This window comes from Solanum verrucosum, unplaced genomic scaffold (assembly GCF_900185275.1).
Source record: "Solanum verrucosum unplaced genomic scaffold, falcon-dt-bn FXZP01000042.1, whole genome shotgun sequence".
NCBI lineage: Eukaryota > Viridiplantae > Streptophyta > Magnoliopsida > Solanales > Solanaceae > Solanum > Solanum verrucosum.
This window is the reverse complement of record NW_026020230.1, coordinates 102,670-130,357: the sequence shown is the minus strand read 5'-3', so window position 1 is coordinate 130,357 and position 27,688 is coordinate 102,670. Positions and strand designations below refer to the sequence as shown.

Here is a 27,688-nt window from a genome sequence, read left to right as displayed (position 1 = left end):
AATAGGGGGAAAAAATAGACATGAAAGTGTAATATAAGCTACCTTCTTGTCATTATCAAATAGTCAAAAGTTAATTAATGATCTATTCGATATGGAAAAAAATATTTTTAAATTTTTTATAATGGAAAATAAGTTTTATAAGTGATATTTATAATTTCTTTGACCATTCTATTTCACTCCGATTATATTTTATTAGATTATATATAAATATTCTTGAAATTATATTTTTTTAATCACTAGCTATGTTAAATAACTTGCGGTTTATGTTCGTACGTTAACGAATGATTCGTACCTAGGATTTGATCATGATAATTAGTCTTTTTTTTTCTTTATCGAGTCTCTTTCTTGTTTTATACGAAGCATAAGTGTAGTGGAAATTCGAAAGTAGTGATGTTAACTTTTTAAAAGAAAAAATAATTCAAAGGTGAGTGCATTTTGGACTTAAAAAGGAAACGCAACCTCTAGTGTTATCTTGCACGTTATTTTATGCTGACTAGTTTTTGTTGGATCAAATGTGGAATAGCACATTTCAAAGATATGTACAAATTGTAGAATAACGATGTATCCTTAATTAGAAGTCTCGAGTATGGATTTTAAGAAACGAAAATGAATCTTGTTAATAGTGTCACTCACAAAAATGAGTCATGCAATGCTAGAATTTAAATTTAGTCAGATCTCAATGCGAATATCGAACATAGGAAACAAAAAAAGGATAGCTTTCTTGAATTACACATATTTTTACTCTCTAGTTAATGTTATTTTTAAGGGATTGCAAAATAAAACATGACAAGTAAAATGAATCGGAAAGAGTGATGAACCCACTATAGCCCCATGCTTCGTTTTTATTCCTACATTAAGCCATTGGGCATAAACTCTGCGAGAAGGAGACGGAACTAAAATTTAAATTTATCGCAAAGTTGCCAAATGCAATAAAGAATCATCACTGTTCTTCATAAGTAAACAATTAAAAGGCAAAAGATTCTACAGAACATGTATCACTCTGATCATCTACATTTCACTCCTTCAGTACCAATATGCTCCAGGACCAGTGAACCCAGGAGAACAAATCTGGGATAGAAAATAAAGAACACAAGAAAAGAAGATGAACTTAGTAATTACACGTATCAAATCGTAGTGTTGCATGGTATCTATAATGGAATTTCAGTCATCGGAGAGTGGAACCACCAATTTCACCATCGTGCATCTTTCATAAGAGCGTCTTCAGGTGCTTGCCTGCAATAGCAATTAACCCTTAGCAGCATTAAGTTTTATAGGGTTGTTGGGTGAGGGGGAGGTCCGGGAAAAACATACAAGAGGAGAGGAGAGGAGGGGAATAAAGCTCACAAAGAGGAGGACGACTTTTCTGGAAGTCACAGAAACCATATAGTTTTGTGCCTGGAGATGCTAAATACAGCTTGATCAAAATCCGAAGTTATTTTATTAAGAAATTCACCTATACGAGCTTCGCAAAGCAACAACCAGTCCTACATCCATTCAGCTGAGGAGGAGGATACTAGAATGAATTAAAACATCTCAAAACCATTTCTGAGATTTTCATTGCTAATCATCTCTGATCACCACTTACAAGGTGTATGGCACAAAGCTTGGCACTTAAGACTATCTACGTTTTTGGTAAACACTAAAAGTGTTAATAAGCCAAAATGAGCTTACAAGCCACAAGTAGGTCCCTGCCAAATTATGACTTTTCGGCTTATAAGCACCTCCAGTTTGACCAAAAATTTTACTATTGTATCCCTAACTACCCTTCCCAAAACAAAACTTCTACCTCCATTTCAGACATTATTCCTTTTTCTTTGAGAAACAACAACATACCAAGTCTAGTCCCACAAAGTGGTATCTTGAGAGGTAGAGTGTACGCTGAACTAACCCCTTCACCTCGGAGGTAGAGAGGCTGTTTCCTTTTCTTTGAGAAAGTACTATTTAATTCAACTTTGTTTGTAAATAATTGTAAGGGCATTTAAGTCATTTTAACAGAAAAAAAAAATGGTTATCAACCCTACAGCATGTTATCTAACCCATTGTGAAGTTCATGGAGTACAAGTCCAGTGTCGCATAGAAAAGAGACTGCTTAATTTATGATTTTATGTTGTCAGGTAAAGATCCCTTGCAAGTTGTCTGATTCGTGCTTTTATCATTGAATGGCTCAGTCTCAACTAAGAGACAAAAAGTCTGCTACTTTCTAGAATATCTGTCTCCTCTTTCAGTTATATCCTTAATTTGAGGATTCTCTATCCTCGAGTCCCGTTCTCCTCTTTTCCATATTGACAGTAATTTACTTCCACACGAAAAGGGAAAAATACAGTAACATTCATACCTCAGGCCACAGGCAAATAAGACCCTTGAGCAAACAAATATTTATTTATTTTGCTAAGAAGAGCAAGGAAAATCTATAAGGGATCTCTGAGAAAAACTCTTAAATATATAAGTGGTACCTTGTAATGTCAAGCTATTCCACTATCTGAAGGGTAACTTCCTAAAACTCGCAAAAAGGTAGCAAATTCCTGCAAGGACAAAACAATTCTCATTCTGTGAGCAACTATACCACTATGACAACCCTTATGAGTGGTTTTACTTGGCTCCTCCCTGTATGAAAGACCAATAAAATACTAAAACATCAAATGTCTAAAAGTACCTTTAGATGTCCCAGAGCATTTTGAGCTCTTTGATCAGCCATTGATGCTTCGAAATCAACATAGAAAAGGTAAGGGAAGTACCTGCACACAGATGACATTATGACAAACTATTTTTCTGAGTATAAGATGATACTTGGTAAGAATGATGCACTTATACATAATTTGTGGTATATGTATATGGTTTATGTTATTCGCAGATGACAGTATTGATCAACGAAACACGTGGTGGAGTTAACGATAGACAGGAGATATGGAGATCGGCCCTAGATTCTAAAGGCCTCACGTTAAGCAAGACTAAAACAGAGTATATGGAGTGCAAGTTCAGTGTCGCATCCGAGAAGGCAAATAGGAAAGTGAGGATTGATACACAACTCATCCCCAAAAAAGGAAGTTTCAAGTATCTTGGGTCTATAATCCAAGAAAATGGGAGAACGACAAGGATGTTGCACATCGTATTGGAGTAAAGCGGATGAAATAGAGGCTCGCATACGGTGTCCTATGTGATAAGAATGTGTCACTGAGATTTAAAGATAATTTTATAGAGTGATTATTAGACAGACTATGTTGTACGAGGTGGAGTGTTTGTCAGTCCAGAACTCGTATGTTCAACAGATGAAGGTAGCAGAAATGAGAATGTTTAGATGGATGTGTGAACATACTAGAAAAGACAAAATTTGGGAACGAAGATATATGGAGCAAGGTGGGAATAACTGTCGTGGTAGACAAGATGCGTGAAGCAAGGTTGAAATAGTTTAGGCATGTGAAGAGGAGGAACACACAGATGCCCCAAGGAAGAGGTGCAGGAGGTTGGCGATGATAGGTTTGGAGAGGTTAAGAAAAGACCGAGGAAGAATTGGGGAGAGGCGAATAGAGCGGGCATGGCTCATTTTTAGGCTTTAGCTCATCGAGGAAATAACATTAAATAGGAGAGGGTTGAGATTGAGGATTAGGGTAGACAATAAGTAGGCAGTAGAGCATTTTCCCAATTCACAGCGGTAGAGCAGGGTTCTAATTTGGAGCATCTATTTGTTCCCTTACTGCACTATTACTACTATGCTAGCATTATCTTATGCTTCAATCTTATTACTACTGTTGTTTCCTTTACTTTGGTTATCTTAAATATTTATTATTGTCAGTACTTTTCTTTCTTCAATATTTTCATCATTCTTCTTTACTCTTGCATTTTTTATTTCAGCCATCAGGACCAGCTTGCGTGCACCTCGACTAATTCGACAGGATACCTGCACCTTCCACCAACAAAAGGTACCAAACTCTGTCAACCAAGGCAACAACAAATGGGAAGAAATCACCTAATATTGTCTCTGCTGGGAATTGAACTTGAGACCTCAAAAATGATGTTCAACCCACTTCATTGACCACCAGGCCACACCTTTGGGTGCTTCACTCTTACATTTATTTCAAACGATTTTCTAAAAACAAAATTCTTGAGCCGAGGGTCTTTCAGAAACAGCCTTTATACCCCACAAAAGTAAGGGGTAAGATCTGCATGCACCCCACCTTCCCAGTTCCTAGACCCCACTTGTGGAAATATATTGGATATGCTATTGTTGTGTGTGTGTATGTATCACCTTGACTAATGGGGTATTTATTACCCTCCGACCAGTACAAGTACCGAGTAATTCTATAGACCAAAGGCTTAGATAGATGGGAAGAAATCACCTAGTGATTTTGCTACTGCTGATTTGAACCTACCTCATGGTTCTCACCACTAAGTCACACCCTTGGGTTACATATTATCAGGAGTATGTATTAATTCTATTCTGAAATTGCAAATGCAAAGAGAAGAGTTGTATGGTACATACTTTGGAAATCCATCTACACTATCCTCAAGCACCCGCAAAGCCTGCTTTTGCAGTGGACGACTCTCAATCTGAGCCAAGATTTGGAGTTTAAATCAAAAGGTTTAGTTTGCATATCTAATGTGTGACGTGAGAAATAACCAGCAAATTTTCAGTAAAGTCGAACTAACCTTGGTAAGGTTAATACTCCGCATGGCAAAAACGGCTAGTGCCTTGAAAAGCACTCCCGGACCTTCATCAAGTGAAAAGACTACACTTGTCTGTCATGATCAATAGATAAGCACAAACCACAGAATTAGGTGAGAATAACTTTGAAGACATCCAAGAAAAACATCTACCAATTCAGTTACAGTTTTGCTACACTGACAAAAAGTATCTAAATGCAGGACTAACCTTGAATGGTTTATCAGTACGAGGAATAATGGGCTCCCTAGCCAGCATAAGGAAACGGGTGACGTTATCAGAATCATCCTGAAATATACATACATATGAGAAACTGAAGAATGATTTAAATAATGACAGACAACTAGCTTGTTACATCAGATTTTTGTAAACCTGAATATCTTGTGCAAGCACATTCAAACCATAGATCCTAGATGCAGCTAAACTTGCAACTGCTCCTGCATCTTTGAGTTTGCTGAAAGCAACATACTGCAGAAATAGTCAAACAAAAACATATAATGATTTAAAAGTCTAAAGATAATTTGTTGAATCTATTTTAATCTACCACGCAAATAGTGGAATTTTCTAGATCACAAAAGTGGAACAGTTGGAATATCTCGTCTAACCTTGGCTGCACCAGCAGTATCATCTACGGCTTCTCTGACCAATCCCAACTTCGTTAATGTGTTCTCACACTGAGCAAGAGCCTGATGTATAACCAGGTTTTGTGTAAATATATGTTTCAAACCATATAAATAATTAGAAAGCAAAAGAAGCATGCCTGCGGATGGCTAAGAACTCTTTTCAGGTCTTCGATTTTGACGCCATTGTTAGCCAGCAAACAGTGTCGAATTGCTAGTTTGACTTCTCCAACTATATGTAAACGATATCTCAGCAAAAGGTCATAATTCCTGTGAATACTCCCCCCTAAAGAGTTTTCTATTGGTAAAACTGCTCTATCAACAAGCCACCTTTCAACAGCCTATCAAACAGGAAAGGAAAGTGAAATCATGATCCGTTTTTATATACATAAGTGCAAAGGGCATTGAAACTAACTTCCTGCTACAATTAAAACTTACTGCTAAGAATCTATAGTTACCTACTCGATTAAAAAAAAAAATATATCTTTAGTGACCTACTTGATAAAAAAAAAAAAAATCTTTAGTGACCTACTTGATAAAGAAAAAGAATCTTTACTGTCCTTAGCCTTCAAGAAACATTAAATCACACAAGATTTTAGTTCAAGAATCATTGTGGCCCGAGCTATTATGTCTCGCCTCACCAAATTAATTCACCAAGAATGACTGAAACAATTTGAGGAGAAATGCTAAACAGGCAGTATAAATTTTGGGATTTGGTACATTAAAGAGATCAGATAAAGCTGCTTGGGCCAGTCACAAGCTAAAGGGGAATTGGTACCATTCTTCCGATCAAGAGTGAGCGGATGGTACTTGTGATCAGATAATTTCTGTTGCTATAGGTCGCAAATCATTGTGTTAGATTTTAGAAACAAATAAGGTATTCAATCCACAAAATGTTGGGACTACAACCAGATATTCTGCCCATGCACTAGTATTTCTATTCCTGCACACTACAACCAACCAATTTCCAACCCAAGATAGATATGCCAAGCAAATATTATAATAAACTGATAAATGGCTGAGAGTGTTTTCCTCTCCTAGTTTCAAAAGTATATATCTTTCATCAACACCACTTGACTGCCTCTAGGTATATACAATAAGAAACCAATATCGAGTTCATGGTCTAAGCCAAGCCCCAAAATAGAGGCATTCAGAAAGCATAAGAAAGGTAGAGACAGGAATGGAGGAACTCAATTATAGAGATGTATTATGAACATAGCGGGGTGGAGTATGATGAAGTCTATAGGTGAACAAAAGAAAACTACAGGAGGAGTATAACAGCATTTTTCACATAACACTCCAAGGCAATAAGCATTTTCCCAGCTTGGGCAGCTTGTTCTTGAATATCAGAAATTTCTTACACAGGTACATTCTATGTTTAACTAACTGATCTGTTCATATCCATATTGACAATAATGCATAAATCAATTATTAGCTTATAATTGAACTGTTGACCACCAGTATTTATTTATTTATTTATTAAAGGAAAAAAGAAAAAGAGTCCATAATCTATGACTAAGGCATATATTAGGAATCTAGCAAGTTATAGTTAAAGTGAAATTGCTTCAGGACAAAAGTCGGTCAACAGTTTAACAAATGGTATGATACTCTAAACCTTTTATTTGTGATAAGTAGTCTTAACCATTTTGGTCACATGGACATAATAACAATATCTTATGCAAGGAACGGATCAGTCATTGAGTACCTTCAAGAGGTTAAAAAGTATGAACCTTTGCCTCTGATTGGAACAAATGTCAACACAAGTAACAGGATTTGAAACTCGTCATAAAGGAATGTACTATTAAAGATAATATAATAATTTAACAGTAGCTATTTCTTAAGATCTTACTATAAAAGACAATTTTTTAAGCTCTTCTTTTAATTTAAGGCTATTTAACAACGATTCTGCAAGGTACATACTACTCCTTGCTTTTAACTAAAATTAGAACATCAAGTGTGTAGCTCATGGTTAACGCCACATATGAGCTCAATATACTTACACTTCCGAAACTATCTTTCAATCAACTAACTATACCTCAATCCAAATTAGTTGATGTCAGACTTATGAATCCTTTGTATCAAACTTTGCATCTATCCCTCTCTATTCAGGTCAATGTCATTTCAACACTAAGCAATCAGTCCCCTTTTCCTGACAATGTGGTACTAACAAACTTGCCCTCTCCTCAACTAATCAACCATGCGGTATGTGACCACCTACAAGCACAGGTTTAGAGTAATGCAACCCAGCATGGCCAGAACATACAGTTTACTAAATACTTTATCTTATAAGAAATTAGAAGATCTCTAAAAGGATGCATTTTCCAAATGTCAAAGTTATTCCCACACGAACATACATGTCACCAACCTGAAGAAAAGAAGAAGAGACGTTTCACAACCAGAAGAACCAAAGTAAGTGCTATAACAACTGAGTCTTTTTGCTTCCATTTCATTCTATTCTTAACTTAATCCACATGATTCCATGAGATTATAGATCTTTTTAGACAGATGCCTCGTGTTATTTTATGTCTACTTATCCATTTCTTTTTCTTCTTTTTTTGGATAAGAAATTCTTCCCCTTCAACACATTATATAATCATATTGACACACCTACAAACCAGGTATATATGGGGTCTACATATGACATGGACAAATAGTCAACCTTAATTTATTTTATCCTTTTTGCCTGCTACTTGCACCATCTGTAAGGTCTGATCATTGCTAATACAACAACAACATACCCAATGACACATCTATTGCAACATTATATTTCAATTACATAACATGTAGGGTCTAGAGATCCAATTTTCACTCTCATATAACATTGCTTGTCTCACATCCGTTCACAAAACCTGCCATTTTGTTAGAACTTCCTATTGCTTATAACCCTATAGCACTCCTCCACTTCACCCGTCCTATTATATAGATAATGTTAACTTTTTACTTTTTCTTTTGAAAGGTATGGTTGTTCATGATTTAACTGTCATCCACTCCTACACGGATTTAAAAATATGCATACTTCATCAAGACAAACAAATCCAGGACATTCTAGAATACAAAGGAGAACTCACGTCAAAAGCAGTATCAAATTGTTCGCACGGAACTGCTTCACAGTTGGGGTATGCTTTCTCTGCAGCTGATTCACTATAAGCACCACGCACACCCTGAAAACACAATAAAATCAACCAATCAGAAACCTCAACAAGAGGAAAACGAGCAACCTCATTAGCAGAGACACATACAAATTTTGAAACTAGTGACAGCAAAAATAAATTATCCGAGCCCAAAACACCCACTCCATCAATTCTGGATCTGCCTCTGTTCATGGGTGGAATAAAGATTAAACTTTATGGGTTCAATACTTAAGTCCTTAGCATTGAACCCACTGTACTTTTAAAATCAAGTGGTCAGACCTACTACTTATATTTTTACATATAAATTTATGCTTCGGATCAGAACTATAGATTCAGATAACTGAACTCTACATCCACCACTACCTCTGTTAATCAACTAGTACAAACAAAAAAAGGAAATGCACGCATAAACCCGCTCATACCTGATAAGCAACCCGAAGACGAGAACCTTCAGAAGCCATATTGCTCAAATCAGCCGAAGTTAATGGCCCTGAAATTCACCAATTTCAATTTTCAACACATAACAATCAATACAATCACATTGTCACAAAAAACCCCTAATTTAATCCTTTATAAAAAAACCGCAACTTACTAGGCAAGGGATTAGGTGAATCCTTAGCATTAAATTCATAAGGATTCTCATCATTAACTTTATTAAGCTCAATCGCTTGTCCTTTCTTAATTTCACCTCCAAATGCACTGTTGCTTTGATCACCAGCGGTACATGCGTAGATCGAGATACAACGACGTCGTTTAGGTAACGGAGTGAAGAAGCTCTGGTTTAGAGATGGTAGATTTGAGGTGGTTGATTCAGGTGGAGGAAGGGAGAGGGAGAGCTTGGGTGACCTAACAATGGTGGCCGCCATGGTTGTGGTTGTTCACTTGTTACTCTTTTCTGTGTGTGTTTTGCATGTGAGAGAGAGAGAGATGGTGTTAGCTCTTGTGTCCTTGTTTTGTTGGTGTAGAATTTACCACAATTGTAGGCGATTAAAGAGGTAAGTTATAAACCTTCTCTCTTTTTATTTCGAATACAATAAAAAAAATTTGATGACAAGGGAAACCCGCAGTCACTATCCTTTGGGTGCGCATAGGGTAAAACTCCCGCTCCTATGCAATAGCTCGCAAATCACATAGGAGAGGTAATCCGCACTAGGCAAGCCTGGTGCGACGAGCTCGACCCAGAAGGCAAACCCCTTGCTTTCGCTGGCAAGGGATTTCGAACTTGAGACCTCCAACATGGAAGTCCCACGCCCAAATCACTGGGCCACCCCGAAGGGTACGAATACAATAATTTTTGTTTCAGTATAATAGTCCGTCATAACGAAAATGACACTAACCAAACTTTATATAGATTGAGGAGGTAGGCAAGAGGTTTCGAATATGTTAGACATTCATTTGAGAGATTACCTATTAACAGGAATTCTTACGAGTATAAAATTTTGAAAAAAATTATGTATATACCAATAGAAATTTTTTAAAATGCATTCTAGGTTAATTTCGTATAAATGAAAAAATAACAAAAATTTATCTTTTTTATACAAAAACTAGAAGATGTCTCTCGATTAGTTTCACATAAATTTTAGAGAAAAAAAAATATTAGGTGAAATAGTATAAGTGGTCTAATAGTAGAATTCTTCTATGTCATGATACATGTTTTGGTTCGATTCTAATTGCTTTATTTCATTGTTATGACTTTTATCAATTTCTTTCGATTTAACTATATGGAGGATGATATAGAAAAAAATAAAAAGAGTTTGTTGATTTTTGTCTTCATACTTAGGTTTGATTCAAGTCGTTTTATTTTGATTTTGTGATTCTTTATCGTTTTCTTTTTAATTTAACTAATTGAAGCTAAAGATAAGATATGAAATTGGTGCATAAAGATATTAAAATATTGAAAATAACGAAAATTCTCGTAGCTTCTGACATTATTCTTTAAGATATTTCAACTAGTATAGATATACTCCAAAAATTCAACCATTTTTTCTTATATAAAATTAGGAGTTAAAATCAAACCAAAGATTTAAAAAACCAACAAGTAAGAGGAGAATAGATTGATGTACATTTTGTATCTTTACCCAAAAGGAAAAACCTTTTTTTCTAAAAAACTTCAACAGCCAAAGAACTATTTTACCTAATTAAGAAAAATCATTGTTAATGAATAGGAATAATACACAAATATATGCTTTGTTAAATTGGAAAGGAACTTAGAAAATAGTTAAATAATATTATTTAAGAAAGAAAAATATCAAAGTTTTGGTAACTGTCAATTTCTTATAATGAAAGCCATAAATGCTAATCAATTGTAGGAATATCTCTCAGACATAACTTTATTTTTGAGATATTAAAAATATTTTTCCAACAGATGTTGTGTTCAGCCTGAAATACAATCATGAAATGGAAAGTATCGAACTCTACATTTGAAACTTCAACATAGTCATTCATTAGTAGCTCGTTGCTACAACTTCTGATGGTATCGAAAATTGTCCAACAGTTAGATGCTATGCTTACAGGAAACTGTGAAAACAAGAAACCAAAGAGAGAAAAACATAATTCTATTAGAAAGTTCTTATCAAGTTGAACCTGAAGTGTGTCTGTTTCACATAATAAGGCGCTGAAAGGATCGATAACATAGTTTATCTACACAGCAACTATGGACATCTAAGAAATATATCCCTTGATCTTCAAACTCTCAACGGCGTCCCTAATTATTTGCTCCATTTCAATAAACTCCAGTCCCAAATCCATCAACTTCTTAGCTCCATCCTTGGCTCTTAATAGTCCAGGTTGAGTATCTTTTGGCAACCTGATCCGAATGAGTAAAACACAACAGAGAAAATGAATACTACATAGTATACTTTAAACAAGAAACTCGAACTGATAAAAGAGTATCTGCAATAATTGTAGTCGTCATGCATAAAAAATAACAAGGTGAAAGAGAAGAAGCAGGACTAAGAAGTACAGATACCGAAGAAATTACTTATTTACTTAACATCTCTAAGTTGTCAATAAGCAGTAAGTTATGCAAGTCATGGCGGTATTCAAACTCTAATAAGATCAAGTGGCTTCAAGAAGACGGAAGCTCATTTGAGAGAAATCCCCAGATAATAATAGTCTTGATGAGAAGAACATCAAAGAAACAAACACGTCGAGTGGGAAAGACGAACAAATTTAGATTCAGAAAGTCATTCAATTATTAAAGCATTTAGATTGATCATTTGAAAACAAAACGGACTACTTACCGAGGAGGTTTCAGAAATTTCTTTTTGTGGAGGGTGGAGACAGCCAAGGTAATGAAGAGGGATAAGGAATGCTTGGTAATACTGGTTGTTTGGTTGAGTGTATAAAAATAATGCTTAATAGTGTGTATTAGTAATGCTTGCATTAGTAATGTTTGTATTAGTTATGCTTGTATTAGTTATGCATAGATTATTTCATATGCATTGTTTGGTATAGTGTATTAAAAATAGTATGCATTGTATAATATTTATTTTACAAAAATATCCTCCACAATTATGGTGGAAAAGATGTAAAAGTGTTTTTGAGGGGTAATTGGGTCTTTAACCATGCTAATGCATGTATTAAATCCCTTTGCATTCCTAATTCCTAGAAATCCATGGTATTAGTAATACAATAGAGTGTCTAAGTAATATTAGTTATACATAGCATGAAAAAATGTACCAAACAAGGGACTACTAATACCAGAGCAAATGCATGCATTATTTTTGCTAATACACTCTACCAAACAACCCCGAACAGTGCACCTCTAGGATAATACAAATACTCACTCCTTAAGTATACTACGCATAAAAAAGTCAGATTAAAAGAGTATTACCTAGGAACGTTATATTCAGGGTAGAGCTCTGCAACCTTAGCCGCGAAGTCCCCATAGTGAGCTATGGCTTCAACACACATGTGTCTTCCTTTTGCTGATTTGTTTTCATAAACAAGAATATGAGCCAATGCCACATCCTTGACATGGACTAATCCCATAAAGAAATCTTGATATGTATCGGTGCAGCCTGAGTATAAACAAAGTGACAAGGCATGTTGAGGACACAAGCAACAAAGTTTCATAACTAATATCCATCAAAGATATTTAAAAGCTTTAGAAAATATGATTCTGAGAGAAAGGTACAGCAGAGATCAGTAGGTGGCAATATAACTTAATGAACTGATTCTTTCAACAAGAATTCAAATTGAACAGAAGAAAAATAAGAACAACAATCTACCCCCATCCTAGGGCTTTCCTTGCAGACACGAGGAAAATGGAACTCATTACTCAATGTTACCTTGAAGAAGACGAAGAATCATTTGCATGCTAGCATTAAGGCTTGGTGGGATAATAGGGCCCATTACAGTTCCCGGATTCACCACAACAATATCCAAATCTTTTTCCTTGGCAAATTTCCAAGCATCTTTTTCAGCAAGTGTTTTTGACAAAGGATACCATACCTAAATCATAAGATTGACAGCAATGTCATTTGAAGGGAGCTGATGAGAAATGCTAACTGTACAAGAAATTCAGCATCAATCAAAAGAAGGGAGTAGGCGTCTTTTTCACGAAATGCCTGTTGTCTATGCAAAAGCCAAGCAAGTCCAGATTTAGTCGAGCTTTTGCTTCTATTTTCTTTTTGATATTTTAGCCTAACTTACTGATTAAGAATTAAAGACTTGAGTTAATTTTTTTTTTTTGAACAGGTAACTGATTAAAGACTTGAGTTAATTTAATCAGTACCAAATAAGATATTAACCATAAGGCATACAAAGGTAATTTTTTCTTCATCTTCCATGGCTTTCACAGTGCTGTTGTGTCTACTTAGTTTTATAGTAAAGTCAAAGGGTTAAAGCAGGTTAATCAATGGTATGCGTACCAATATTTTCTGTCTATGAAGCTAATAGTTCATTGATTTGATGAGGATATCCCACATACAAGACATAAACCAGAGTAGAGCATTTTACACAAGCATTATTCTCCACTAAACGCCTATTCGTAGACACAGATTGGAACATATCATCAGCTTCAAAGTGCAAAGGAACCATTAAGTTCCATTTATTTCTACAAGGTTATTTTCACTCTTCAAAAGCACTTCAGTTCCACTCCTCCATATTGTCCATATGAGCACCAAAGGAGTTTTCTCTGTCTCTTCTTTCTAAACTACCAAGCTTCACATCTTTGACAATCCATGGTATCATCCTAGCCCTGAATATTCTCAAGAGTAGATTCTCATTTTACTCCGAGATGCTTTAGGGCTTAAGGAATTCTCTTATTTGTAGCAAACAAAGCCTTTTACTGTTCCTGTCGGGTAGCTTAATCAAAATTATGGCATACCTTAACAATAACTTGATATTCATGAATCAACCAACTTCTCTAATTTGATTTCTTGTTAATTTCTTTTTGCTCAAGTACAACTAAACATAACCTCATTTTAAGCAACTTCACACAATACATGGATGGAGACACTATGTATAACATAGGCATTCATAGAAACAAATATGAAACTCAAATCTCATAGTACGAATTCTAGTTAAAGCCGAGAAATTTCCTGTGAGTTAGCCAGCCAAACCTAGTTGACCCATGGTTCGAAACTCGAGAAAATATGGACCTGCTTCTGTTCTCTACCTCAATTAATTATCAGACCTCTTGTAAGCAGCTGAGTCCTTACTTTTGAACCAAAACCCTGGAATCACTAAAATCTCTACGTACGATTGAACAAGCATGGCTCAATTTCACACCCAAGTACATAATTTACTCCAAAATCCAAGTGAAGAAAACCAACGAAAACTACGTTCCTTTATAACAAATCAATTAATCAGTCAACTACACCTCATACCAAACTAAATACTAGGATATTTGGGCCATTTTCATTTCAATACAAACTTAAAAAGAATAAGAGAAAAAAGAACTTGTGATAAGATGAGTGGCTAATGGAGCTGATTCTTCTATCTTTTCTTTCTCCCGACAATTGGAGATAATTTACGATGATAGAAGGCAGTGCGGCAGCACTCTTACACACTAACGCCATGGTGCCCAAATATGATAACATGACACTAGACTTGTCTTACCATGTTCACAAAATCTATTCTTTCAAACTAAGTTCAAAATCACATTATGTTATATACCAATATTAAAATCATGCTATTTTCTAATCCAAAGCCACAGAAACTGTTAAAAATATTGTAAAAACTAGTGAGTATCATTTAGGATTAGTCAAGTTGATTCTTCCTAACTTAATTTACATTAGTATTTAAACCCAACAGTTCGAGGGAATATTCAAGCTAAGTTTTCACTCAATCTTCTCTCGTTGTCTTATTTTTTTCTCACAAAAACAAAAAAACGGATACTTATACGAAATGTTAAGATACAAAGGCAGGGCAAAGCCAATCTCAAACAGAAAAAAGGGAAATGTATGTACCCCATTCTGTTTGCAGTACTCAATATCAGTCCAGCAATCCTCATTCATGATACGATCAGCTGGCCAATTAGGATTTGGGGTGATGGACGATACAGATGAAGTCACTACCACACGCTTAACACCGAGCTCCTTTGATGCTGTAAGTACATTACTAGTGCCTTTGATTGCTGGTGACAGAAGATCATTCTATAACTCACACGACCACAACCCCATGTAGATAACAGACAGAGTAGCAAATTAATACCAAAACTACAAATCAATCTGAAGAACAAGTAAATGAGCAATAGCAGAGGCCAGACTAGAAGTCCACCGGTTCGGTGTAGCTTTAGTTCAAACACCATAGTTGTATTAAAAATGAGTCAAATATACCTCAACCATTCAAAATGGATCAGTTTTTACTCTCCGTACTGTTATTTGGCTCAAAATACCTTATGTTACATTTTTGGCTCAAGAACATCCTCCAACTAGCAAAATGCTTCAAAAATATCTTCTTTTTTAACGTTGCTCCAAAACAAAGAAAAATGGTTCAATCTTGACCTTTAATTACTCAAAATTGGACAATTTGAATAGTTCAAGAGCAAAATTGAACCATTTTTTCTTGTTTTGGAGCAATCCCTAGAAAGATTGATACTTTTTAGCCATTTTAGTATTTTTGAGCCAAAAATACAATGACAATGGACATTTTTTAACCAAACACTTGACTCGATATCGCTATCCTAGAATTTAGAACAAATAAAGTCAAATTCTGGCTTCACATAGGACCAATAGTAATAGTAGTAAAAAAATAAAAATAAAGAGGGGTTCTCGAACCCACCTCAGGATCTTTAACTTCATCAACAGTGCAAGGAGAAGCAAGATGAAAAACACCTACAGTACCAGTAATCGCAGAAACAATTGAATCGTAATCAAGCAAATCAATTTGATAAAGACGAAGACGAGATTCAGCTCCTTCTAAAGCAAGTAAATGCTTCGTCTCCTTCTCATCATCTAAAAAAAAACAAAAATCAACAACATTAGGAAAAAATACTTAATCCGAACCAGAAATTGATCAAAGGAAGAAGCAACTAACTTAGATCTTTAACAGTAGCGTGAACAGTGTAGCCACGGTCAAGTAGAGAACTAACAAGCCATGAACCAATAAAACCGCTGCCTCCGGTAACACACACAACTTCACCTTCTCCGTTTGCCATTTTTATCAGTTCAAATTGCTTCACCGGAAAATGCCTTTGAGTTTATCAGTGAAAGAAGAAAATGGGGGAAAATAAGCTCTACCTATGATTCTTTATCCAATGAGAAAAATACCAATCTATTTGAGTTTTGTTCATAAAAATGAAGACAAAATGACAAACAAAATATTCTCTAAATACTTTAGTCTATTAAATTTATTAAAAAATGAATATCTTCTATGTTCTTCGATATTTATCAAACTTTGATTTGTGTTAAAACTAAGTTCAGAATAATATAAAAATGACTACTACAACAGAGAAACAAGAGAGGAGAGTTTTCTTTCGGTGTCTCGAACAAACATTTTGAAACTTCTTTAAACATGTGCTTCAAAGAGCTAAGTTAGGTCTCATCGAACTGGGTCAATAAACTATCTTTCTGGAGCTAGTTCTTTACTTAGATTGTTCATTCTGCAATAAAAATTAACCCGGATTAATGGACTAGTGACCTTCGTGTCTGAGTATGAAACTCTAAACTAAAAATCGACCATTTAAGTTGGATATCATTTATCTATGATTTTCTTATGATCTTTTCTAGAAATAGATGTTTTCCAAATCTTCAAGTATGTACAACACAATCTTTAAGACCTCTATTTATAGTGTTACATAGATGCATAAAAATAATAATCATAAACATGACGTTAAAACACCACCACACATCACACAATTAGGGTCCAAGTGTTTGGTAGCTAGTTAGAATTATGTAAATATAAATAATATAACAATTAGTTATGATAGAATTTATGTATTATTTTATGCAAATATTAATTATGTATTTGTACAGCAAACCAAATATCATATTGATTTTATACATGAAGAATTTATCTTCTAACAAATATCAAACATGATACGTCATATTACTTATACATAATTTAATATTTACATAACTCACTTGCAAAATTTTCCTCATCATCGAGTTGCCTAATTTTGAAATATGTTGAATAAGCTCACCATTCAACAATTTGGCAATTAATTATGCTATTGGATCGACAATATCAAGCTCAATACCACTTTATTATATGCGATGACGAAACTAGGTATGAATTTTGTCGATTATGTTTAAAACTTTAATATATATCTCTAAGAAGTTATTTTTAAACATTATACATAATATTATATTTTATATGCACATTATAATTTTGCAACGAGGAATATTTGAGTGATTATCCTTGGTTCAATAGGTACGCCACTAATTATATGGATATACACCATATATTTATATTGATATTTAGATTGCAATAAAAAATATCAAATCAAAGTTCAAAAAATTTAATAAAATCCACCACAATATATCAAGAAGCATATGCTGAAACTTTTAAATCCATCGCATTACAAAATGAAGAATAAACATTCCTTCTGATTCCCTCTATTACGATTAGGGATAGAATATCAAAAAGAAATTATCATCTACAAGCAATTTAACGACAAATTAAAAAAAATAAATAGTTGAGCATCTTGAATCATTTTTCTTCTTCCTTTTTAACTTTCACTTGAGAATCTTTGAATTTGATCATGGAGGGTGTGATGGTCTTTACATAGAGTCCAATACTCTCTATGAAATTACCATATTTGGTGCCATAAAATCCACCAAACGAACGATCATTTCCTATATGAAAATTGAACTCTATGTAATGTGATGCTTTCTTGCAGCCATGTGGTCCATAGGAACCCTTGTTGGCAGAGGCGAATCAAGGATTTTTCGAACATGGGTGCACCCAGTGGCGGAGCCACATACAATTGAGGGGCGTCGACCGACACCCCTTCGTCGGAAAATTATATTGCATAGCTAGATAAAAATATATTTTTTTATATATATATTACATATTTGACACTCCTCGATTTCTACACAATTTAACTTCTTTATATTTCGACACTCCTTAGTTGAAATTTTGGCTCCGCCATTGGGTGCACCAAGTAAAATATATTGAAGTAAGAATTGATCCTTAATCCTCAAGGTCAAAAGCTCAACATTTAACCATGTGGACCATTTAGACTTCTTGTAGTACGGGTGCCAGAATATAATATTATATAAAATCTTAAAAAATATATATATAAAATATCTAATTTTACGAAGAGACCAACAGGTGCCGGTGCCCTATTTTTTTGCTCTAAATTCGCCACTGCTTGTTGGTGCTAAATGTTATTGAGCTCAAAAGCACTCCACCAAAGGAACCTTTTATACCCGTAAGAAACTCTGATGGATAATCCAATGCAACCTTCAATATAATATATATGGATTACAATCAACAAAATTAATCAAGAGGATGTCTCACTATAAATTGATCAAACTGAACTGACTTAAGAACCTTTTAACTTATCTATATGTTAGGTTAACAACAAAGAGATTATAAGCAAAGATCAACCAAAAAAAATAATAGATTATCCCCAAAATCAATAAAAATGTTGATTAGTTATTCTCAAAATATTTTTTCAAAATAAAATTTCTAACTTCCTCCTCACTCTATATCTATCATCCCTCCTTTCGTTTATACAAATACTATTCGAATTAATATTTTCTTGAAAGAAAAAAAAAGAAGGATATTTTAGTCATTTTAATAAAAGAACAACTTAACAACATATTTTACCAAACAATTTCAACACTAAGATCTAAAGAAGTAACTTCTAACTTATAAAATCAATTTCAACACTTATTTCAATATTTAAACTTATCTGCTATCTATAATTAGTAAATTCAAACAGACTCTACGTAATGTTCCAAATTATATATGTAAAGAAAGGATACTTACTATATCGAAGTTTTTGTTGCGACAAAAATCATTAGTGTCACCATGTATGTTAGACAAAACAAAGTCTTGATTCTCAAAGAAGGGGAATTGAAGTGAACAAATCTTGTCTTCAATGTGAGAAACAAAAATCTTTGCTATTTCACTTCTTCCTTCATTCCAATTAATTCCCTTTTGATTTCCTATTGGCCCAATCTTCGTTATATTCATATTCATATTATTTTTTGTTTATACAAATTTAATTTTTAAAAATAATATCAAGTGTGTGTATATATATAGAGGTGGAGAGGAAGCTAGGTGTTTCAACTTCTAACAACTTTCGAGTTGCATTACTAATTATCTCGAAAATAGGTATTTGACTTTTCAATTGACTCAATCTTAATTACTCCCTCCCCCACAATTGTTTGGCAAGTATACTAAAAATAGATGTCTAAGATTAATTGTCAATTTAAACAACCAAGAAATAATTAGTCACTTTTTTTCCAATTCTGCCCTTAATGATTGTGTAGTTCAATTGAAAAGTTATGTGGACTTTTGGTATTCTTGATATAGTAGGGTTATATTAGTCAAATTACACCTTGTATTAAATTTTCCTTGAGGGATGTGCATGATCTTACCCTGACAAACAATTGTGGACTGAGGGAGTACCTAGTGAGCTTTTATTGTGCTATGGGAACAAAAAATATATATAGAGAGAGAAACATTGAACTTAAAATCAGGGCGGAGCCAGCATATTGTTAGGGGTTCATCCGAATCTCCTTCCACAGAAAATATTATTATTTATATATGATTTAAATTATTTTTATATATATTCCCTTTGTTCCTAATTATTTGTCCATTTTTTTCTTTTTTAGTTGTCCCTAATTACTTGTCCATTTTGACAAATCAAGAAAAGACAAATTTTTTTACTTTTTATACCCTCAATTAATTACTTTGAAAAATGTAAAATTTTTTGAAAACCTTAAGTTTTTAATTCATCCACTTCATAATTAATGGGGGTAAACTAATAAACTCACTATATCAATAATTGTTTTCTTAATAGGTGTGTCAATTCAAAAATGGACAAGTAATTAAGGACAAAGGGAGTATATAGTAGATGTTTAATCCCCTTCGGTTAGTTCATGTGTTCACTTCTTCAGATTTTGAACCCCTTATTGAAAATTCTGGCTCAGCCACTGCTTAAAATTAGACCAACACATTTCTTCTTTTCACATACTTCGTCTATTTCTAGGCCTAGGTCAGTATGATTTTATAACGTGTCACTAATTAATAAGATATGCTTACTATATACTCAACGTCGATCTCTTTTGTGTTTGTACCGATGTGAGACTTCTTGTTTTAATCTAGGGCGTGACAATAAATTTCTTTTGAAAATCAAACTTTTAACATTTTAGAAAAAAAAAAAAATCTTTGAAAATAAGCCACCATATACAGCTCAGCAGGGGAGCTTCTAACTATTGTAATATAAACCAATCAAATGAACAGGATAAATTTTAAATCATGTGCAATATATTATATATAACTTCTCAATTATCAGTACATAGGAGCCAAATGCACCAACAAGATAATGTGAAATCATGTTAATTTATATTAAAGCAGATTATATCATACATAAAACAGAGTTACAAGAATACCACAATCTAGAGAAAACTTATCATATTTTGCTATAATAAGAAATTTGAAACTAAATTAGACAAAAGGAACTACCACAATCTAGACAAACTTATCATATATACCATTCGGCCATCTAGTTTACCAAAAAAATGTCCAAAGTATCCATATACTATACATATACATAAAATATACATATATATACATATAATATGCATATGTATATACAATATGTTATGTAAGACAGGATGAATTTCAAATTATGTTATGCTCGAATTTGTTATGATTGTTTTCATGTGAACATGGAATATGTCTAAGCTATGAGTATGGATTACTATTTTTGTGTCATTTCGTTTTCTTCAAGCATAAACTTATTTTGAAGGACACATGAAATTGGTATCGCAAGTAGATTTATAAGGTAATTTATGAATGCAAGTGAAGTCGATAAGGTTTGTCCAAATATACTTCTATATTTTATGAATTTTCTAAAGTTGTAGATCCGCCATTAATATCATCTTCCTTCAATGCGTGAGAGCATGCTTCAATCCCATAATCTTCCGTTTAGTGCGGGGTCCAGGTAAGGATCGGACTACGAGGACCTATTATACGACACCTCATTCTACATTTCAGCAAGAGGTTGTTTTCATACCTTGAACTCGAAAGTCGAGACCTTCAACATAATTATAAGTTATAACATTCTTAAACTATATATTTCAACTGTACAGTGAATTGCTGGAATTTTTATTTTTTTCTAAACGTTATTAGGGTTGAACAATAAATCGGATTATATGAATTAACTAAGTTTATTTTATAAGCTCAACCACCACTTTATTTTGAGGTTCCAAGTTCTTGAGACATGCCACATACTCAATGACATGATATTTCAATTAAACTTAACGTCGAAGAAATAATGTTATAAGTTCAAAATAATATGTCATGTCATATCAAGTCAAAATAATATATTCCATATATTCCCGGAAAGTGGTCTATATAAATGTGTATTCTCGATGGACTCAATTCAAAAAAATACAATCAAAGATATTTAAAAAATAATGACAACAAAATACTTATATTTTTAACCCTTTATATGTATTATTACTCCCTCCGTCCCATTTTATATGTTATCCCTTTCTAAAAATAGTTGAACCACAATATTTGTCATTTTATAAAATTTATGCATAAATTATCATATTTTGCCCATTATACCCTTGATAAATAAATTAATTAATCTTGAAAATGTATTTACTTTGACTAACCTAGGAAATCTACAAGTAGTTAATCTCATTGGGAGAGTACTTCATTCATTAATTAACTACTTTCTTTATTCACTACTTATTCTATAAAATTTGATTTTGAAAAAAAAATATCAACAAACAAATTAAAAATAAAAGATGAAAAAAAAAATCAAAAATAGTCTTGAAAGTTGAAGCTTCAACAAATTTTATCAAGGAAGATGGCATTTCAAAAAGTTCAAAGGAATTTTGTGATGTTGTCATGTTTGCTTTAAGAATTTATATATAAAAATATAAAAAAACATTTTACACAAAATATATAGAAAAATTGAGGTGGAAAAAACTTGATTTTTAAATTTTTTTGGATCAATTGGTGAAAAAAATTGGCTCCAAAAATAAACTCTTAAATTTAAATAGTCATCCAAATGCATTTATATTTTTGAACTCTAACATATTCATCATCATTTATTATAAAATTGTCTTAAGAAAACATTAAATAAGGGCATAAGGGTAAACTTATCTCATTTCTTAATGCAAGTGCATATGAAAAAGGTGACATATAAAATGGGACGGAGAAAGTATAATTTTCCGACAAAAAATCCCCCCCCAAACACCACCTGAAAGGGTGGGGTGGGGTGGGGTGGGTGCAGAAACGATAAGATCGAAGGATATGTTTGGCATTAAAAAAAATATGTCAAGTTGTCCAAAAGCAAACTCCCAATTGTCAATATCAGACATATAGAAGAAAAATTAGTACTACCATATAACATATAGTATAAAATAAAATATTACAAAACCTCTCACGCCCAAATCTTGAAGTAAGATTTGGTCTGGCAAATAGAGGAAAATCTATTACGAAAATTGTGTCTTTGATTATTATTTAATTATTCCTCCATAATATTCTATTTCAGTTATAAATAATCATCGGATCTTACCTTAAAATAATAAATAATCATGATAGAATATCTTGAAAACAAGCTACTATTCATTTTAATATTTATATTTTATTTGCAGACAAAGTACAATAGTACCAGCTTGTATGTGAAACATAGTGTTCATAAATCATAAATCATAAATCATAAATCCAACTCTGAATCATGAATTTCATATGGGTTCGGAGATTTCGAGTCCGAGTCTTGAAAATTAAAAAAATCTTTCTAGTAGCATCGTCTTCAAAAAAATAAGTCATGTAACATATGAATTCAACTTAGTCGAATTTTAATGTGGATGTTAAACATCAAACATAAAATACAAAAATAAAATAAAATTATCGCTTAGATAAATGAGTGTTAGTTATACTTGCTCTGTTTCATTTTATATTGTAGTGCTTAATTAAAAATAATTTTTTAAAAAAATAACACACTTTTGTTATATACTTAAAGTATTCTAAAATTTGTGATCTTAAATATATTTTGACATCTCTATGACTATAAGGGGTTGTTCGATTCAAAATCATGTTATTCTACGATTATAATTAGAATTATCTAAAACACAAAATAAAGTTAATCTCAAATTCTATAACAGATTAACCCCTAAACTTATTATTCCAATAAGCCTAAAATGGAAAGTTTAAAGTTAAAAGGTTTTTTTTTTTCTTAAACAAAAACTAAAAATGAAATATTGTCATTTAAAAAGGGTAAAAGAAAAAGGAATTGCAATAGAATATAAGAAAACAAAAATTAAGTTTCATTAATTTGTCAATCAATATTAGACAAACAAACTAAAAAGATACACAGCCCATGAAACCAAAAAAAGCAAAAAACAACATAGGGATTAATAATTCAGATGAATCAAAACATCTAAACAGAAAATTCTTAGATATTTAATTTAAAAATTAAAACAGTCTAATCTAAGAATTAATAATCAAAATACTACCTTTTTTTTCTTCTTCTTCTAATTAAACATCTACATTAAAGGGCTATTAATAAGTCCATGCCAATTAGAAGAACCTCCAAATCCATTCCAACTTTGCTTGTTAGTTGAATATTCAAAATCATTCGTATTCATGTTGTTAACATGATGATCTCCATTCATTTGTTGCCATGGAAATCCACACAAGACTTTGTTGTTGTTATTACTGTTATTCAGGTCATGACCTTCTGTTGATCGTGCCATGTTGCACATCTCTTGCTTCACTATCGCTGTCATCATTGTAGTACTTGTACCAATACTCATTTGATCTTGATCATAACTCATCCCCATTTCTCCATTCTCTACTAATTGCCCCATGTTCGCGTAATTATACATGTTGTGATGAAACAATCCATGATGATTTGGGGCATTTTCGAGAAATCCACCTCTTAGTGCATCAAGAAAGGCAGTACTAGTACAGTTGTTGCCAGTATTGTACATCATTGACATGTTGTTGTTGTTGTTGTTGTCATGTTCTTGATCGATCTCCAAATGTGCATTTGTCTGTTTCTGGAGCCTGGCGAATGCCAAGCTCAAATCAGTTGAGGAATCATAGGAAGGTATTGGATTACTGATGTTTGGGCTAATGTTATCTTGACTTGATCGCTTTGCTAATGTTGTTGATGATAATTTTTTGTTTTTTCTACAACCACCACCAACTGGAACGTTTCTGAGCGTACCTCCTTTAGTCCAGTACCTTCTGCAAGATTTGCAGAAATATCTGGGCTGAGTGAGGCTGTAATTGTTGTAGTAACAGAATTTTGTGTTGGCAGAGTCACATCTTGGACATTTCTGAGGTTGTTGTTCTGCTGGCCTTGGCTTCTTTTGATCTTGATCTGGTTTTGTGCAAACCAACATGCTTTCTAGTGTTTGTGAAGACATTTCCTGGAGGGCACAAATTAAGAAAACGTGAGATTTAGAACTCAAATGTGGGCAAGCCTTGAAGCAAACACCAAAATTGTCATCAAGTCATGAGGAGTTTGAGTTATGAAAACAATACTAAGCATCACATCCATTGGGGTGCGGGCTTCTTTGAACCTAGTGGGAACACGTGGGATGTATAATGATGCTCTGAGTTGTTCTTTTTAGATTAGAACTTAACTCAGCCGCTCACATTGTTGGTTTCAAATCCAGATAAAGAACTGTAAAACTTTTCAATTTATGATGAATTTTCACAATACGCCGTACTAATTCATAGTATCATTGAGTAAAGTAAATAAAATTCAAAGTACCTAAACAATGTTGCTTAAAATCATTGACAAAATTTGCTAAACCTAAATGTTATTTATGTACCAAATTTGCTAAACCTAAATAGTACACTCTCTAGATTTCCTTTCTCTTCTTTTTTTTTTTAAAAAAATCTCTTGTATTTTAAGCAAAACATCAGTCAAATAGTTTTTTGTGCAAAAGGGAAAAAAATGAAAAATTGTGAAAAAAAAAAAAACATGAACACACAAAAAAGAGTAAGAAAAAGAAAAATCAAAGAATAGAAGATCCCCAAAACAACAAAACTACTTTATTACATCTCTCTTTTTTTCTATAACTATAAATCAAATGATTGAACAACCACGAGCAATTTACTTACGAAAAACACAGAAAACCCCAATAAAAATAACCAAAAGATAACAAACACTTTTACTATTATATTTACCTGCTGCTGATGATCCATTATGCACATTAATCAGCTGTGTGTAGCTAGCAACTCAATTTTTATTTTTATTTTCAGTTTCTGGATATATTTTGAAACCAAAATTAATGTATAAAAGTTGAAGAAAAGTAGAAGAGATTGGATGATATGAATAGAGAGAAGAATTTTAGTAATACAAAAGCTTTAAGAAAAGAAAAAAAACTTATAGCCCTCTCTCTCTAAGTTCAATTGTATATATAGAAGAAAATAAAAGGATGGAAAGAAGGTGAGTGGGGGGTGGGGTTGTGTATAGTATCCATTAGTCGATAACAGTATGGATTGCGGTGCAGGAGCGAGAAAAACGAATGGTGTAATGATTACAAAAGGGTGTACGAGAAATGTGTGCATCTATCAAGGCATTTTAGCACGCAAACAAAGCTAATAGTAATACACACAGAAAAAAGATGAATGGAAATTTCTAGTGCATAGTAACAAGAATTTTCGTTTGGTTTCTTATTCAAAGCGCGGAGCAATCATATTAAAGCTTAATTAAATTTAGATTTGTCTATAATACTTGCTAAATTTAAGAGGGAAGTGGGGAGTGACACTCTTAACAAAGTTTTATGAGTTGAAGTCCTAAAAACACTAAACTGATCTGAGACAATTTTTGAAACTAGAAATCGGATAAAATTTCAGAATCAAACATATATTTAAGGGAAAAAGGACAAATATATCCCAAACCATTGTAAATGATATGCAGATACCCTTCGTCATACTTTTGAAACTTTGATGCCCCTGCCGTCTAAATACTAGAGCATATATACCCTTTATACTAACGGACATACTCGTGTCGTAATCTTATCTACTGATTCGATATTTATTAAATATTAGATCGATGGATAAGATTGTGTCACATGTCCCTAGTTTTCTGTTAGAGTGAAGGACATATATGCTCTAGTTTTTCAACGGTAGAGACACCAATGTCCCAAAAATATGATGAAGGGTATTTGCAAACCATTTATATAAGCTTGGGAGTATATTTATCCTTTTTCCTAATATTTAAAGAAAAAAATTCAATTTATGAAATAATGATAGCAACACTTTAACCAAAATAAGAAGAAGCTAGAATAGATTATTCTTTTTTACATAATACTATAGTTTAATTTGTCTGTAATGATAGATTTGCTACTATTTACTACTATGTAATATGTAATTGTATAAATACTTTTTACATTATTTCTTGTTTCTTTTATTCAATGTATGATATTTATATTGAAGTCCAACTATATTTGAATTTATATTATGTAGGGCCTCATTCAGAGGAAAGCGTTCCCTATCAAAAATCTTTTTATATCCAAGACTTAAACTCGAGATCTCCGCATATATTTTCCGTTACTATTCATTCAACTAGGAGAATGATTTCCATCTGTTTGTAGGACCCATTCATGTGTGAAAATGCAACTATACATATAGTGGGGCCCTCTTTATATTTGTCCAATTCTTTGGTCCCCACTTAAACACTATAAAGATCCCTTCCATACACCAGTTTCGCACTTTTGAATTCAGATCCGATTAAATCTGAATTTTATATGTCAAGTTCGGAGTGACACTCTTAATAAAAGAAAAATGCGATGACTAATGGTTTATTTAATTTCAAAACTTTTAATTTAAAGTAGAGAAATTTCAGTCATCGCATCATGATTTAGTTAATTATTTAGTGATTCTTTTGTTCTGTTTGAAAGGTCATGAGCCATGACCTTATGTTTGCTCATGTCATTTTTCTGTTAGGCTAAGAATAATTTTAACAGCAAAATTTAATTTGCATGCTAACTACCAAAGCTTTCTTGCACTCTACTTCTCTCTATATATATATCATACAAATTTTGGTTGTATATAGTTTTGGATTATTATGCATTTTTCTCCTTTTTTTTATTCAGTATTCAATATTTAGTTATAGAATTTGAAAAGCAAATGGCAAATCGAAGAAAATAGAATATGATAAATGCATTTTTTTTTATATATTTCTATGCTAAGATTAAATAAATGAATTTATAAATAAAAATACTCATACTATAATCAGTCCATATATTATTAAAGCTTTCATAAAAATTAGACTAAACAATAACGTACTTTATCTTTTTTTCCTCTGCTTCAGGTTGTATCAATTATCATGATACCCTTTATAGCTTGACGCGCATCAGTCTTTGGGCTCGATAATATTTATTGTGATTATTTTTTTATCATTTATCCTTTTTTGAGATAATTAAATAGTAAATGTTATTATTTTATTTATTTTAAAAGATTTCTTAGATTATAATCTAAAGATTTCTTTTGAGTAAAATCGAAAGTCATGAAAAAATGTTTAACCACTATCTGAAGTTTATATTATAAGTTATTGCAAATCAAGATGACATGCAATCTATTGTTTCATATTTCAAACCCCAATACTTTTTGAAATGACACTTATCATCCTACTACAATTTTTAGAATTACATTTAAGTACACTTATTATATGA

At 32.8% G+C, this 27,688-nt stretch overlaps 3 protein-coding genes across 3 annotated transcripts; all 3 read right to left on the bottom strand.

Annotated features, from left to right (window-relative positions):
- Window positions 1-894: 894 nt before the first annotated feature.
- LOC125832008 (arogenate dehydratase 2) lies at window positions 895-9,424 on the bottom strand. Its single transcript, XM_049511132.1, has 12 exons — window positions 9,001-9,424; window positions 8,831-8,898; window positions 8,346-8,438; window positions 5,418-5,618; window positions 5,263-5,343; window positions 5,030-5,125; window positions 4,868-4,945; window positions 4,645-4,734; window positions 4,478-4,545; window positions 2,654-2,735; window positions 2,454-2,522; window positions 895-1,233 (listed from the first exon to the last, which is right to left on the bottom strand). The coding sequence occupies exons 1-11, from the start codon at window positions 9,272-9,274 to the stop codon at window positions 2,463-2,465; spliced, it is 1,191 nt and encodes a 396-aa protein (XP_049367089.1). The 5' UTR covers window positions 9,275-9,424; the 3' UTR covers window positions 895-1,233; window positions 2,454-2,462.
- Window positions 9,425-10,827: 1,403 nt separating this feature from the next.
- LOC125832009 (phenylacetaldehyde reductase) lies at window positions 10,828-16,137 on the bottom strand. The gene is made up of 6 exons (XM_049511133.1): window positions 15,894-16,137; window positions 15,639-15,811; window positions 14,825-15,010; window positions 12,701-12,863; window positions 12,244-12,430; window positions 10,828-11,214 (listed from the first exon to the last, which is right to left on the bottom strand). The coding sequence occupies exons 1-6, from the start codon at window positions 16,012-16,014 to the stop codon at window positions 11,070-11,072; spliced, it is 975 nt and encodes a 324-aa protein (XP_049367090.1). The 5' UTR covers window positions 16,015-16,137; the 3' UTR covers window positions 10,828-11,069.
- A 7,308-nt stretch (window positions 16,138-23,445) lies between these two features.
- On the bottom strand, window positions 23,446-25,393 carry LOC125831980 (dof zinc finger protein DOF2.1-like). Its single transcript, XM_049511110.1, has 2 exons — window positions 25,197-25,393; window positions 23,446-24,430 (listed from the first exon to the last, which is right to left on the bottom strand). Exons 1-2 carry the CDS (start codon window positions 25,221-25,223, stop codon window positions 23,540-23,542), a joined length of 918 nt encoding a protein of 305 aa, XP_049367067.1. The 5' UTR covers window positions 25,224-25,393; the 3' UTR covers window positions 23,446-23,539.
- Window positions 25,394-27,688: the final 2,295 nt, after the last annotated feature.

What these genes read in the sequence shown, in the direction of transcription:
- LOC125832008 (XM_049511132.1), bottom strand. Translation starts at nt 9,274, where the DNA reads ATGGCGGCCACCATTGTTAGGTCACCCAAGCTCTCCCTCTCCCTTCCT. An exon ending in GAGTTCTTAGCCATCCGCAG is followed by an intron (nt 5,344 to 5,417) that starts GCATGCTTCTTT and finishes GTTATACATCAG; the next exon opens with GCTCTTGCTCAGTGTGAGAA. An exon ending in AGTGTAGATGGATTTCCAAA is followed by an intron (nt 2,736 to 4,477) that starts GTATGTACCATA and finishes ATCTGTGTGCAG; the next exon opens with GTACTTCCCTTACCTTTTCT.
- LOC125832009 (XM_049511133.1), bottom strand. Translation starts at nt 16,014, where the DNA reads ATGGCAAACGGAGAAGGTGAAGTTGTGTGTGTTACCGGAGGCAGCGGT. An exon ending in GATTCTTCGTCTTCTTCAAG is followed by an intron (nt 12,431 to 12,700) that starts GTAACATTGAGT and finishes GTTTATACTCAG; the next exon opens with GCTGCACCGATACATATCAA. An exon ending in CCTGAATATAACGTTCCTAG is followed by an intron (nt 11,215 to 12,243) that starts GTAATACTCTTT and finishes CATTCGGATCAG; the next exon opens with GTTGCCAAAAGATACTCAAC.
- LOC125831980 (XM_049511110.1), bottom strand. Translation starts at nt 25,223, where the DNA reads ATGTGCATAATGGATCATCAGCAGCAG. An exon ending in TAATGGATCATCAGCAGCAG is followed by an intron (nt 24,431 to 25,196) that starts GTAAATATAATA and finishes TGTGCCCTCCAG; the next exon opens with GAAATGTCTTCACAAACACT.